Here is a 14129-nt window from a genome sequence, read left to right on the forward strand (position 1 = left end):
CGGTATTAAAAGCAATTAAAAGCAGTCTTATAAAAGAAACAATAGATTACATCATCATCCCCTAACCCAAATTCTTTCTTTATCTCTTCAGTCTGGTATTGTCCCCCAAGAACTCAAAATTGCCAAAGTCATACCAATATTTAAATCTGGTAACACAAAGGACTTTGGCAACTATCGACCAATTTCCATATAACCCTGTTTCTCAAAGATCTTGGAAAAATTGGTATATGTAAGAATCTCCAAGCACTTAGCTGCTAACAATATCCTGTATAACCATCAATATGGCTTTCGCAGGAAATATTCCACTGAGCATGCATTGCTGCAACTTGTCAATCACATATCTTCAGCTCTGGACGGAAAAAAAATTGCCCTTTGTGTTTTTCTTGATTTAACTTGACTTACACATGGCTTTCTCAGCCCAAACAGCACTGCCACCTTCAACCAAACCCAGGCTCCGTACATGCAAGCTCCAGGCAGAAGTAGTGCTGATACTACCTTTCCTAGCACATTCACCATACTCTATTTCACACGCTACAGAGCATAACTACAATATAAGCTAAAGTTAAAAGAGATAAATAAACTCACAGGATCAGCAAACACACTCACCTTACAGCTTGGTCTCAAACAAAAGGGATTCAAATAGGCCACTCCCACACTTAAATAACCTTCATCTTCCTGGATTTCCTCCTTACTTACACATGAAGAAGCCTCCTCATAGGCTTCTTCTACTGAGTCTTCCCAAGGAACTGTCAGCTCAATGAAATAAACCATCTGTTGACTCAATGACCACAACACTATGTCAGGCCTCTGCTTGGTACAAACTATTTCCTGGGGAACAACAATACAGCTTTCCCCCTAAATCTACTTGCATTTCCCAATCACAAGCACCTTCTAGGTGGCCACACCATTGCCTCCTTACTAACTTATCCCTTCTGTATTTCTCTCCCTCACGGACAAACTGAATTGCTAAACTCCTATCCTCCTACACCTTCTGAATTCACCTGTCTTCATTTCCCTTCGATTCCTGCAGCTTAACATTTCAACACCTGGTTATGTCGACATGTATATCGGCCTTGTGACAAGCTAACTTTACAGCCTGACAAAATATGCTTTAAGGTTGCGGTACGTGAACACAATGGGCATGATGGGTCCTCATTTACCCACAGTTTTAGGTTCTGAGGGGTTGGTAACACATCGTATGTAGCCCCTACCAGGAATCTAATGCAATTCTCCTCCATACTCCACAGGTCCCTCCAACTAAGCTTCCTCTTCTCTACACTTTACCAATTTAATCACTGTTCCTGTTTAGCCTGGATCACTACCTTTGCACCCCTTACTGTCTCCTCCTGTCTGCGTATCTGTTCCACAACCAGCTTTTTTTTAATCTTTGAGACCTGCTGTATTCCATACCGGTTTACCTGAGCCAAGCCCCAGGCCTCCCCGACCAAACTGAACATTACCTACAATCGCTGCATGTCTAAGAGCTGCCTCTGCCTCCTGAACTGCCGATCTTGGGTTCCACTTCCTCCCCTTGGTTGGATTTGGAACCACACTCCTAACTACCACATCCTTACTCCCAGATAACAAGAGCTCTGTCCTGACCTTGGTACATTTAAATTCCTCTGTTAAACTAGATAGTTTAACATAGTTTAACAGCTCCTAGACGCACCTAGGAGCGCTCAACCACTTCCTAATATAGGAGCTAACCGACCTTTAAATTCTCTCCACAACGGATATTGGAATTTCATAAATTGACAATGGCCACATTAACCTAGGATATAGCCCAGATTGCAAACACCACAACTTCAACTTTCCTGGAAGTTCTGATTTATCTATTCTATCCAATCCTTCCGCCACATCTTTTCTAAATTTCACCACCTGTTCCTCATCATTCAACTCTACATTGTACCACCTACCTAAGCTCTTTACTGAATTTTCCCTAATTGTTGGGGTGTCCTCATCATCTATGACAAACTTCCTATCACTTAACTTCCCTCTACATATCGAGATGCTTCTAGATTTACTAGGCTTGATTTTCATGCTGGCCCACTTGAGGTTCTTATTTACCTTCTCTAGCAGCCTCTTTGTACATGGCATTGTTGTGGTCACCAGTGTCATGTCAGCCCTAACTGGTGGAAGATGCAACCCGTTCTGTCGTCTCTCTCCACCTACCACCCACTTAGAAGCCCTGATGATTACTTCCATCGCCATAGTAAATGCTAATGGAGAAATTGTACATCATGCCATGATGCCTATTTCTAGCCTCTGCCAACCTGTTGTGAAGCCTGCCGTACTTAGACACAACCTAATATCTTGAAAGTATGCTTTCAGTAAGTTGACAATTACCTGTGGCACTCTGAAATAGTCAAACGCACTCCAAATAAGGCTGTGGGGTACTGAACCAAACGTATTTGCGAGATCTAAAAATATTACATGTAGGTCCCTTTTGTTAATCTTCGCTGCCTGAATCTGGTGCCAGATCATGCTAGTATGCTCTAAACACCCTGAAAAACTTGGTATTCCTGCCTTCTGCACCATGGTATCTATTAAGCTATTCCTTTCTAAGTAGCTAGCTAATCTCTGCGCTACTACACTAAAGAAAATCTTCCCCTCCACATTCAAGAGAGAAATCTTCTGGAACTGGCTAAGGTCCACAGACTCCTTCTCCTTAGGAATGAGAACACCCCCTGCCCTACGCCATGCTCTTGGTATAATTTGTTTTTCCCAAACTATTTTTAGCTGTTTCCACAAAAATGTAAGGATATCAGGCGCACTTTTATGAACCTGGTAGGGGTCTCCATTAGGCCCTGGGGCCGAAGAAGCCTTGTACGCCTGACCACCTCCTGAACTTCCTTCCACCTAGGTGGCCTGACATCCATCTTATGCTCTATCCCTCCTAATGGAGGGATATCGGGTGGGAAACTTACTATCCTATTCTTCTGTAAATCTGAATGTGTTTCTCAAATATTCTTCAACCTCTAACCTTTCTGCTTTGAGCTGCCCTCCCTTTTCCTGGCTGAACAATCCTTCAACAAACTTAAAAGGGTCCCTGAAAAAACCTGTCCTAGCATATTCCTTCTTCCTTCTCTTTTTCCTGAGATGCTCTGCCCTTCTAAGAACTGCTGTGCTGACGTATTGCGGTAAGCGAGTTGTGTCATTTCCGGTGTTTCTGTGACAGCGTCTCTGTACTGCTCTGGTGAATTCTACTAGCCTGCTTTCTGCTTTCTCACTTCAGTTGCTTTAACGTCTACTTCAAGTCTTAACCCACACTGGTTCTGTTTAAGCATTTATAGCTCTCCTCCTTTCTCTGACTTTCTTGCTAATCTCTTAGCTGTTGCCTTGGTAGCTACATTAGCTTTACAGTTAGTGATGGCTTCTCCCTCTGCTCTTTCTTGCTCGGTGTGCCAAATGTTCAGTTATGCCTCTGCCTCCTTTAACGACAGTGGTAATTGTAAAAAGTGTAGCTTATTTGCTGCGTTGGAGGCGAGGCTTAGTGAATTAGAAGTGCGGCTCCGCACCATGGAAAACCATTCAGTAGCTGCGGTAGTTAGCCAGCCCCCTGTAGCCGGTGCGGAGCCACATAGCATAGCCTTAGCCTCTGCTAGCTGTCCTCTGGTAACTCCCGTTCAGCCGGGAGGTTGGGTTACGGTTCGCCAGAGGCAGAGCTCCAAGCCGAAGCCCACGGCTCACCATCAGCCTGTTCACGTTTCCAGCCGCTTTTCCCCACTTAGCGACACACCCGCTGAGGACAAAACTCAAACTGGCTATTGGCAGCTCTATTCTGAGGAATGTGAAGTTAGCAACACCAGCGGCCATAGTCAAATGTATCCCTGGGGCCAGAACGGGCGACACTGAATCAAATTTAAAACTGCTGGCTAAAGCAAAACATAGATTCAGTAAGACTGTTATTCACATCGGCGGCAATGACACCCAGTTACGCCAATTGGAGGTCACTAAAATTAATATTGCCTCGGTGTTTTCTGGGGAAAACCTGATCTTATTAGGAGAGACGACATTCATCCCACTTTGGATGGAGCTGCTCTCATTTCTAGGAACCTGGCAAATTTTATTAGTAATTTAAATCCCTGACAACCCAGAGTTGAGATCAGGACAGAGAGTCGCACACCTATACGCCTCTCTGAGCTTCTAGTGCAGTTACCCAGCCATAGTTTTCATAGTTTTATACAAACGGTGTCTGTCCCCCGACCACCTAAATTATCTAAATCTAAAATTAAACAAAGATTTGTGCATAACAACCTCATAAAAATTAAAACCTCTTCTGTGACAGAAAGACAAAACAGGAGAATTAAATGCGGACTGTTAAATATCAGGTCTCTATCGTCTAAAGCAGTGTTAGTAAACGAATTAATATCAGATAATAATATTGATTTACTCAGTCTCACTGAAACCTGGCTGTGTCCAGATGAATATGTTAGTCTAAATGAGTCCACTCCTCCCAGTCATAATAATACCCACATTCCTCGAGGCAGCGGCCGAGGAGGGGGAGTTGCAGCCATTTTTAACTCTAGCCTGTTAATCAACCCTAAACCTAAACTAGATTATAATTCATTTCAAAGCCTTGTTCTTAGTCTTTTACAGCCGACCTGGAAAACCTCTCAGCCACTTTTATTTGTTATAGTGTACCGTGCTCCTGGCCCGTATTCTGAATTTGTATCTGAATTCTCAGAGTTTTTATCCAGTTTAGTTCTTAAATCAGATAAAGTTATTATTGTAGGCAATTTTAACATTCATGTCGACGTTGCTAATGACTCCCTGGCTACCGCGTTTATTTCATTATTAGACTCCATTGGCTTCAGTCAGGGTGTACATGAACTCACTCATTGTTTTAACCATACCCTCGATCTAGTTCTGACGTATGGAATTGAAATTTCCACAGAATCCCTCGCTATCAGATCATTATCTGATTACTTTTGATTTCTTTTTACTCGATTACACGCCACTCAGCAACAGTTACTATACTAGATGTTTATCAGATAGTGCTGTCGCAAAATTTAAGGAAATTATTACTCTGTTGATAAATTCAATACCAAGTCCTTCAGTAACAGAGGTATCTCGTACCGACTTCAACCTCTCCCGAATTGATCATTTTGTCGACAGCGCCATGGGCTCGCTGCGATCAACACTCGACTCTGTAGCTCCTCTTAAAAAGAAGTTAACAAAGCAAAGAAAGTTCGCTCCTTGGTATAACTCTCAAACCTGTAAGTTAAAACTTGGCGAATTGGCGATTAACCAAACTGGAAGAATCTCGTTTAATCTGGGCAGACAGTCTCAAACCTTATAAGAGGGGCCTCCACAATGCCAGAGCAAACTATTACTCAGCATTAATAGAAGAAAACAAGAATAACCGACCTTTAAATTCTCTCCACAACGGATATTGGAATTTCATAAATTGACAATGGCCACATTAACCTAGGATATAGCCCAGATTGCAAACACCACAACTTCAACTTTCCTGGAAGTTCTGATTTATCTATTCTATCCAATCCTTCCGCCACATCTTTTCTAAATTTCACCACCTGTTCCTCATCATTCAACTCTACATTGTACCACCTACCTAAGCTCTTTACTGAATTTTCCCTAATTGTTGGGGTGTCCTCATCATCTATGACAAACTTCCTATCACTTAACTTCCCTCTACATATCGAGATGCTTCTAGATTTACTAGGCTTGATTTTCATGCTGGCCCACTTGAGGTTCTTATTTACCTTCTCTAGCAGCCTCTTTGTACATGGCATTGTTGTGGTCACCAGTGTCATGTCAGCCCTAACTGGTGGAAGATGCAACCCGTTCTGTCGTCTCTCTCCACCTACCACCCACTTAGAAGCCCTGATGATTACTTCCATCGCCATAGTAAATGCTAATGGAGAAATTGTACATCATGCCATGATGCCTATTTCTAGCCTCTGCCAACCTGTTGTGAAGCCTGCCGATCTTAGACACAACCTAATATCTTGAAAGTATGCTTTCAGTAAGTTGACAATTACCTGTGGCACTCTGAAATAGTCAAACGCACTCCAAATAAGGCTGTGGGGTACTGAACCAAACGTATTTGCGAGATCTAAAATATTACATGTAGGTCCTTTGTTAATCTTCGCTGCCTGAATCTGGTGCCAGATCATGCTAGTATGCTCTAAACACCCTGAAAACTTGGTATTCCTGCCTTCTGCACCATGGTATCTATTAAGCTATTCCTTTCTAAGTAGCTAGCTAATCTCTGCGCTACTACACTAAAGAAAATCTTCCTCCACATTCAAGAGAGAAATCTTCTGAACTGGCTAAGGTCCACAGACTCCTTCTCCTTAGGAATGAGAACACCCCTGCCCTACGCCATGCTCTTGGTATAATTTGTTTTTCCCAAACTATTTTTAGCTGTTTCCACAAAAATGTAAGGATATCAGGCGCACTTTTATGAACCTGGTAGGGGTCTCCATTAGGCCCTGGGGCCGAAGAAGCCTTTGTACGCCTGACCACCTCCTGAACTTCCTTCCACCTAGGTGGCCTGACATCCATCTTATGCTCTATCCCTCCTAATGGAGGGATATCGGGTGGGAAACTTACTATCCTATTCTTCTGTAAATCTGAATGTGTTTCTCAAATATTCTTCAACCTCTAACCTTTCTGCTTTGAGCTGCCCTCCCTTTTCCTGGCTGAACAATCCTTCAACAAACTTAAAAGGGTCCCTGAAAAAACCTGTCCTAGCATATTCCTTCTTCCTTCTCTTTTCCTGAGATGCTCTGCCCTTCTAAGAACTGCTGTGCTGACGTGTGCAGTGCGAGTTGTGTCATTTCCGGTGTTTCTGTGACAGCGTCTCTGTACTGCTCTGGTGAATTCTACTAGCCTGCTTTCTGCTTTCTCACTTCAGTTGCTTTAACGTCTACTTCAAGTCTTAACCCACACTGGTTCTGTTTAAGCATTTATAGCTCTCCTCCTTTCTCTGACTTTCTTGCTAATCTCTTAGCTGTTGCCTTGGTAGCTACATTAGCTTTACAGTTAGTGATGGCTTCTCCCTCTGCTCTTTCTTGCTCGGTGTGCCAAATGTTCAGTTATGCCTCTGCCTCCTTTAACGACAGTGGTAATTGTAAAAAGTGTAGCTTATTTGCTGCGTTGGAGGCGAGGCTTAGTGAATTAGAAGTGCGGCTCCGCACCATGGAAAACCATTCAGTAGCTGCGGTAGTTAGCCAGCCCCCTGTAGCAGTGCGGAGCCACATAGCCTTAGCCTCTGCTAGCTGTCCTCTGGTAACTCCCGTTCAGCCGGGAGGTTGGGTTACGGTTCGCCAGAGGCAGAGCTCCAAGCCGAAGCCCACGGCTCACCATCAGCCTGTTCACGTTTCCAGCCGCTTTTCCCCACTTAGCGACACACCCGCTGAGGACAAAACTCAAACTGGCTATTGGCAGCTCTATTCTGAGGAATGTGAAGTTAGCAACACCAGCGGCCATAGTCAAATGTATCCCTGGGGCCAGAACGGGCGACACTGAATCAAATTTAAAACTGCTGGCTAAAGCAAAACATAGATTCAGTAAGACTGTTATTCACATCGGTGCAATGACACCCAGTTACGCCAATTGGAGGTCACTAAAATTAATATTGCCTCGGTGTTTTCTGGGGAAAACCTGATCTTATTAGGAGAGACGACATTCATCCCACTTTGGATGGAGCTGCTCTCATTTCTAGGAACCTGGCAAATTTTATTAGTAATTTAAATCCCTGACAACCCAGAGTTGAGATCAGGACAGAGAGTCGCACACCTATACGCCTCTCTGAGCTTCTAGTGCAGTTACCCAGCCATAGTTTTCATAGTTTTATACAAACGGTGTCTGTCCCCCGACCACCTAAATTATCTAAATCTAAAATTAAACAAAGAGGAGTTGTGCATAACAACCTCATAAAAATTAAAACCTCTTCTGTGACAGAAAGACAAAACAGGAGAATTAAATGCGGACTGTTAAATATCAGGTCTCTATCGTCTAAAGCAGTGTTAGTAAACGAATTAATATCAGATAATAATATTGATTTACTCAGTCTCACTGAAACCTGGCTGTGTCCAGATGAATATGTTAGTCTAAATGAGTCCACTCCTCCCAGTCATAATAATACCCACATTCCTCGAGGCAGCGGCCGAGGAGGAGTTGCAGCCATTTTTAACTCTAGCCTGTTAATCAACCCTAAACCTAAACTAGATTATAATTCATTTCAAAGCCTTGTTCTTAGTCTTTTACAGCCGACCTGGAAAACCTCTCAGCCACTTTTATTTGTTATAGTGTACCGTGCTCCTGGCCCGTATTCTGAATTTGTATCTGAATTCTCAGAGTTTTTATCCAGTTTAGTTCTTAAATCAGATAAAGTTATTATTGTAGGCAATTTTAACATTCATGTCGACGGTGCTAATGACTCCCTGGCTACCGCGTTTATTTCATTATTAGACTCCATTGGCTTCAGTCAGGGTGTACATGAACTCACTCATTGTTTTAACCATACCCTCGATCTAGTTCTGACGTATGGAATTGAAATTTCCACAGAATCCCTCGCTATCAGATCATTATCTGATTACTTTTGATTTCTTTTTACTCGATTACACGCCACTCAGCAACAGTTACTATACTAGATGTTTATCAGATAGTGCTGTCGCAAAATTTAAGGAAATTATTACTCTGTTGATAAATTCAATACCAAGTCCTTCAGTAACAGAGGTATCTCGTACCGACTTCAACCTCTCCCGAATTGATCATTTTGTCGACAGCGCCATGGGCTCGCTGCGATCAACACTCGACTCTGTAGCTCCTCTTAAAAAGAAGTTAACAAAGCAAAGAAAGTTCGCTCCTTGGTATAACTCTCAAACCTGTAAGTTAAAACTTGGCGAATTGGCGATTAACCAAACTGGAAGAATCTCGTTTAATCTGGGCAGACAGTCTCAAACCTTATAAGAGGGGCCTCCACAATGCCAGAGCAAACTATTACTCAGCATTAATAGAAGAAAACAAGAATAACCCCAGGTTTCTTTTCAGCACTGTAGCCAGGCTGACTGAGAGTCAAAGCTCTATTGAGCCTTTTTTTTTTTTTTTTTTTTTTTTTTTATACTTGTCTGCATTGGTCTTCATAGCTTAGCGCCACTAAAGGGTGTAAGCTTCTTGTGAAGACTGATGCACTGTTAATCTTGCAGTCAAGTATTTTATACCCATAATGCGTGGTTGTGACTGTCACCCACCCTCCCTGGAGACTAGCCTAACAGCCTTTATTGGAAAAACTTCCTAATATGAGTCAGAGAGGACCGTGATACACCAAAGTGTGTCAGGGGGAAAGTAAGGAAACAAGCAAGGGGGAGGGGGTAGGTGCTTAAGTCCTGAGTTATATAGTGACAGTGCATGCGGAGAAGAAGGAGGAAAAACAAACAAATAAACAAACAAACGAAAGAAAAAAAACAGGGGAGAAACAGGCAGTGTAGCTGATGTATTGTAGCCTTGAGGTGGTTGTGCTTCATGCAGATTATCAAAAATAAACATATACATGTCTACTATACTGTACTGAAAAACAAAAACAAAAGAGAAGTCTATACTGAACACCAAAAATGTGAGAGTCTTGGTGGAGGGGGAAAGCCCGATTGCAGAGAAGAGTTGCCAGCGCGGTGTGGTAGGTCTGAGACGCAAGTGGGCCCCTTTGGAGTGATCCCATCGGTTCTTTGCGATGCGTCATGGAGCTGAAGTATTGAACATGCATGCATGTATTTGAACCCTCCCAATGTGTTTATGAAAACCATCACCAGGGTCCAGGGCCAGCCCTGCGGGGGAAGGGGGGCGGTATGGCACCCCAAGAACGCAGGAGCACCCAGACCTCAAGACCAGGGAGCCGCAGAGGCTGCAGGACACCACGCAGGCCCAAGGACCCAGGGCGGCGAAGGCCGGCACCCCCAGAGAGCCAGAGACACACCCCAGACAGGCGGGGCAGGAGGGCCCGCCCACCCACCGCCCGACGCGGACCGCCCCCACCACCCCCAAACACCGCCCGCCCCCACCCACGGATGCACCCAGGGACCGCCCCCGACCCAAGGAGCCAGGCGCGGGGGCCCGGCACCGCCCCCGGGGAGAGAACCAGCACCGCACCGGACGGGCCCGCACCAGGCGCCGGCCACCAGCAGACGCCGGACCGGACAGTAATGAGAGCCCACCCAGGCCCGGGCGGACGAGGGAGGCAAGGAGGCGGTGGTACTGCAAGGCATATGTCCCCGGCGCATCGGGAACCAGGGGACCGCGAAGGGCCACCCGCCCGAACCCCCCAGGACGGGCCCCCACCAACACACATGAGAGAGCGGACCGCCACGAGCAGTCAATCCCCCATCGGGACCCCCTAGCAGAGGGCCCATAAACCACAGCCGGTCAGGAGGCAGAACCCCGGCAGGAACCCACAGAGCCCCCAGGGCGCCACCTGACCCACCCGCCACAGGGCCGCGGGACCCCCCGGACACCGGGAACCCAGCCAAACCACCATGATGTAAATGGGCTCCCTGGCTTCAACCCTCAGCCCAGGAGGGCCGGGCCCCACTAGCCACGCCATGCGTATCTACAGTGTGTGTAAACCCACCACCCCCCCTCTTACTATGATTCTCCGATCCCTGATGGAGAAACATTAACCCTACACCGTGAATGTGAATGTGAGTGCCCATAAGTGTGATGTGGTGCATTAAAATTGAGGGACATAGGAGACAGGTGGGGGCAAGGTTGATGGCTACAGCACACTGCTGTCCTGCAGCCCGTGCAGCCATAAGGCACCTGGAACCTGTTCCCATCTGTCCCCCAAGATGTAGGTGTATGTGGTGCTTTAAAATTGGAGAGCAGATAAGGATGGGCCGGGGGGCAGCATGGAGGGCTACCGGACACCACTGTCCCATAGCCTGCCCCATCATGTAGCCCCCCAATCCATCCGTGGTCCGCACCTCAAACAGTGAGTGTATGTGGTGCATTAAAACTGTGCAATGTGTGGTGAGTGAACTAGATGTGGTTTAGGAGGCCAGGCCAGTGTAGGCCCGGCCCGAGGGCTGGAGGGATGGATGGGAGGGGCTAGGAGGTGGCACCAACCAGACCCCGGCGCTGCGAGGCCCCCAGCGCCCATGGACAGCGGGCCAGGCGGGCCCCAAGGAAACCCAACGGGCCCCCACCTAACCCCGCCCCACTGGCAACTGCAGCGGCAGGCCCCCGCAGTGGTCCCGACCTGGGCCACACCGCCCGTAGCAAATCGGCCCCCAGCAGAAGGGCAAGGCGCACCACCAGGGTGCACGGACGACGGGCACCCCCCAGCCCCCCCGAACCCCGACGCGCAGGAGCACAGACCAACCCGCAACCCGCCAGTACCCCCCCAGACCGCCACAGACCCAAAGCCGGACCCCCAGCCCATCCGACCTGCCCCCCACCGGCGGCCGCACACCAACGGGCAGGCCCACACTGCGCAGCACCAGAACACCCCCTGCGGGCAGCACCCAGCCCCCACGCCAGGCCCCCCAACCCAGGGGAGGACCCCGGGCCCACCCGAGGCCAGGAGAGAGGAGCAGGGAGGGACGGGGAGAGGGGGGAGGGAGGAGGGAGGGGGAAGGGCAGGAGCGGAGCGAAGGGGGGGAGGAGCCCACCCACCCCGCACCACCAGGGGCGGAAACAGCCCCCCAGGGGGGACCGGCCACGCCGCCCCAGGCCCAGGGAGCACGAGGAGACCCCGCCCCCCCAGGCACACAGGGCGAGCAGTCCAGATGCATCCGCCCCCAGGGGAAACCGCCCGGCCCCGCAATCCCCCACAGAGCCAGGGAGCAGGCCCAGATTCAAAGGGAAGAAGGTGCACCTAACACATGCTTAAGACCTTGAGTTCTGATGAACTGCTGTGGTGTATTGTGGTGAGAGAGATAGAGGGATTAGGGGTTACATCATTAACAGAAACACGTTACATATTACACAACAGTCTTTCTTGAGTTGTAATATTTATATGTACAGGTGGCATATGCTCACAGGCTGAGTGGCACTATACAGACACGTTTAGTGAGTGAATAAATGGTGACCATTTTTCTGTAATGTTAATTGGTTTCTGTGGCCAGCAGATATTTTCTCCAGCGAAATATGTTCTACAAGGAGATTCAGCCAGTGTTTGATGTTGAGGGTCTGTTTATCTTTCCAGTTGACTAGGATTGTTTTCTTGGCGATGGCGAGAGCTACAAGAAGAGAGTTGCAGTGGCTGTTTGGGAGGTCAATTGTCATCAGGTCACCAATTAAGCACAGGTTGGGAGATAATGGGATCCTGCAGTCCAAAATGGAGGAGAGTTTTTGAGTGACTGTAGACCAGAAGTGCTGGACGGGTGAACATAACCAGAGTGCATGAAAGTAGGTGTCTGCAGTGTTCTGAGTACACTGAGTGCATGTGTCAGATTGACTAAAGCCCATTCTATTCATCTTTTGTTGGGTGATGTGTGTTCTGTGGAGTACTTTAAATTGGATAAGTTGTATATTTGTGTGTCTTGTCATCTTAAATGTATTTTTGCATATCTGAGTCCAGAAGTCAGGGTCCGGTGGTACACCTAGTTCTTTTTCCCATTTTAAAGTTGGTAAATGTATAGAACTGGTCTTTGACAGTAATTTATAAATCTTAGAAAGGTTCTTCTTATTGCTCGGAGAAAGCTTTGTAATATGTTTGGCAAATTCTGGTGGCTGCAAAGTGCCATTTCTTATTTCAAAAGTTTGAAATAAGTTTGTGTATGTCATAAGTATATTGTCTTGGAAAAGGTGATGGAGATGAGTTACTCCCTTCATCTCCCATGTGCTAAAATGGAGAGGTCTTTTGTTAATTTCAAAATCCGGGTTGTGCCAAATTGGAGAGAGCAAGCAAGGTTCTATCGGAGAGTTTGTGATTTCTAGTGTTTTCCACCAGGCTGATAAGGTGGAAGCAATCATTGGGTTCTTAAAACAGTTATGACGTCTGAGTGTAGTGGTGATAAACGGGAGGTCAGAGAGTTTTATATTGTTGCAGTCCGCCTGTTCAAGTTCGAGCCAGGAGTTGTAGTCTTCATTAGGATTTAACCATTTCAATAGGTATTGTAGCTGGTTAGCTAAATAGTAATGTTTAAAGTTAGGAGCGTCCAATCCCCCTTCCAATTTGTTTTTCTGAAGGGTGCTTAGGCTAATTTTTGCTGTCTTGTTCTTTGAGTAGAATTTTATAATTGCAGAATCTAATGACAGGAACCATTTTGATGTGGGTGTGAATGGAATCATGGAAAAAAAATAGTTAATTTGGGGTAGAATTTTCATTTTAACTGTGGCTATTCGTCCCAGGAGGAGATGGGAAGATTATTCCAGCGCTTCAGGTCACCACAGATCTTATCTAGCAGGGCTAAAGTTCAGGTGGACCAGGTCTGATAGTTTGGGTGAAATATTTATGCCAAGATATCTTATGTTGCCCACAGGGAGAGAAAATTTTTGGTCTGCAGGATTCCAAGAGTTCTCCGTTATTGGCATTATTGTCGATTTGGACCAGTTGATGGAGTAGTCCGAAAGTTTCGAGAAATGTGTTATGAGATTAAATACTTCATGTAAAGACGATTTCGGTTCTTGTAGATAAAGTAAAATGTCGTCGGCATATAGATTAATTTTATGTTCTGAATTGGCGGAATGGATACCTATGATCTTGCTGTTCTGACGGACTGCTATAGCCAATGGTTCGATGAATATTGCAAACAGTAGAGGCGAGTGGGCACCCTTGTCTGGTTCCTCTCTGCAAAATGAAGCTTTTAGATGTGATCCCATTGGTGGTGACTGTGGCCTTAGGGGAATTGTATAAGGCTGAAACCCACTGGATAAATGACTCTCCAAAGCCAAATCCACTCAGGGTGGCAAATAGGAAGGACCAGTTGACCTTGTCGAAGGCTTTTTCTGCATCAAGTGACAAAATAATTGCTTTTGTATTAACGCGTTGTGCTTTACTTATCAGATTGAGAACTCTTCTGACATTATTGCTTGAGTGTCTGCCATTAATGAAGCCCGTTTGATCATTATGAATTATTGATGCGATTATTTTCTCCAGTCTAGAAGCGAGTGCCTTTAAGATAATTTTGATATCACTGTTAATTAGTGATAGAGGACGGTAG

General features: G+C 46.1%; 1 protein-coding gene across 1 annotated transcript; it reads left to right on the top strand.

The window, feature by feature from the left end:
• The first annotated feature begins 11120 nt into the window (after window positions 1-11120).
• On the top strand, window positions 11121-11854 carry LOC125901904 (proline-rich protein 2-like). The gene is made up of 2 exons (XM_049597915.1): window positions 11121-11540; window positions 11651-11854. Exons 1-2 carry the CDS (start codon window positions 11121-11123, stop codon window positions 11852-11854), a joined length of 624 nt encoding a protein of 207 aa, XP_049453872.1.
• Window positions 11855-14129: the final 2275 nt, after the last annotated feature.

This window comes from Epinephelus fuscoguttatus, linkage group LG15, assembly GCF_011397635.1.
Source record: "Epinephelus fuscoguttatus linkage group LG15, E.fuscoguttatus.final_Chr_v1".
NCBI classification, from domain to species: domain Eukaryota; kingdom Metazoa; phylum Chordata; class Actinopteri; order Perciformes; family Serranidae; genus Epinephelus; species Epinephelus fuscoguttatus.

Bases quoted from the DNA above. Each gene is read 5' to 3' on its own strand.
- LOC125901904 (XM_049597915.1), top strand. From the start codon at position 11,121: ATGGACAGCGGGCCAGGCGGGCCCCAAGGAAACCCAACGGGCCCCCAC. The intron at 11,541-11,650 runs GCCAGGAGAGAG...CCGCACCACCAG, and splicing joins GGACCCCGGGCCCACCCGAG to GGGCGGAAACAGCCCCCCAG.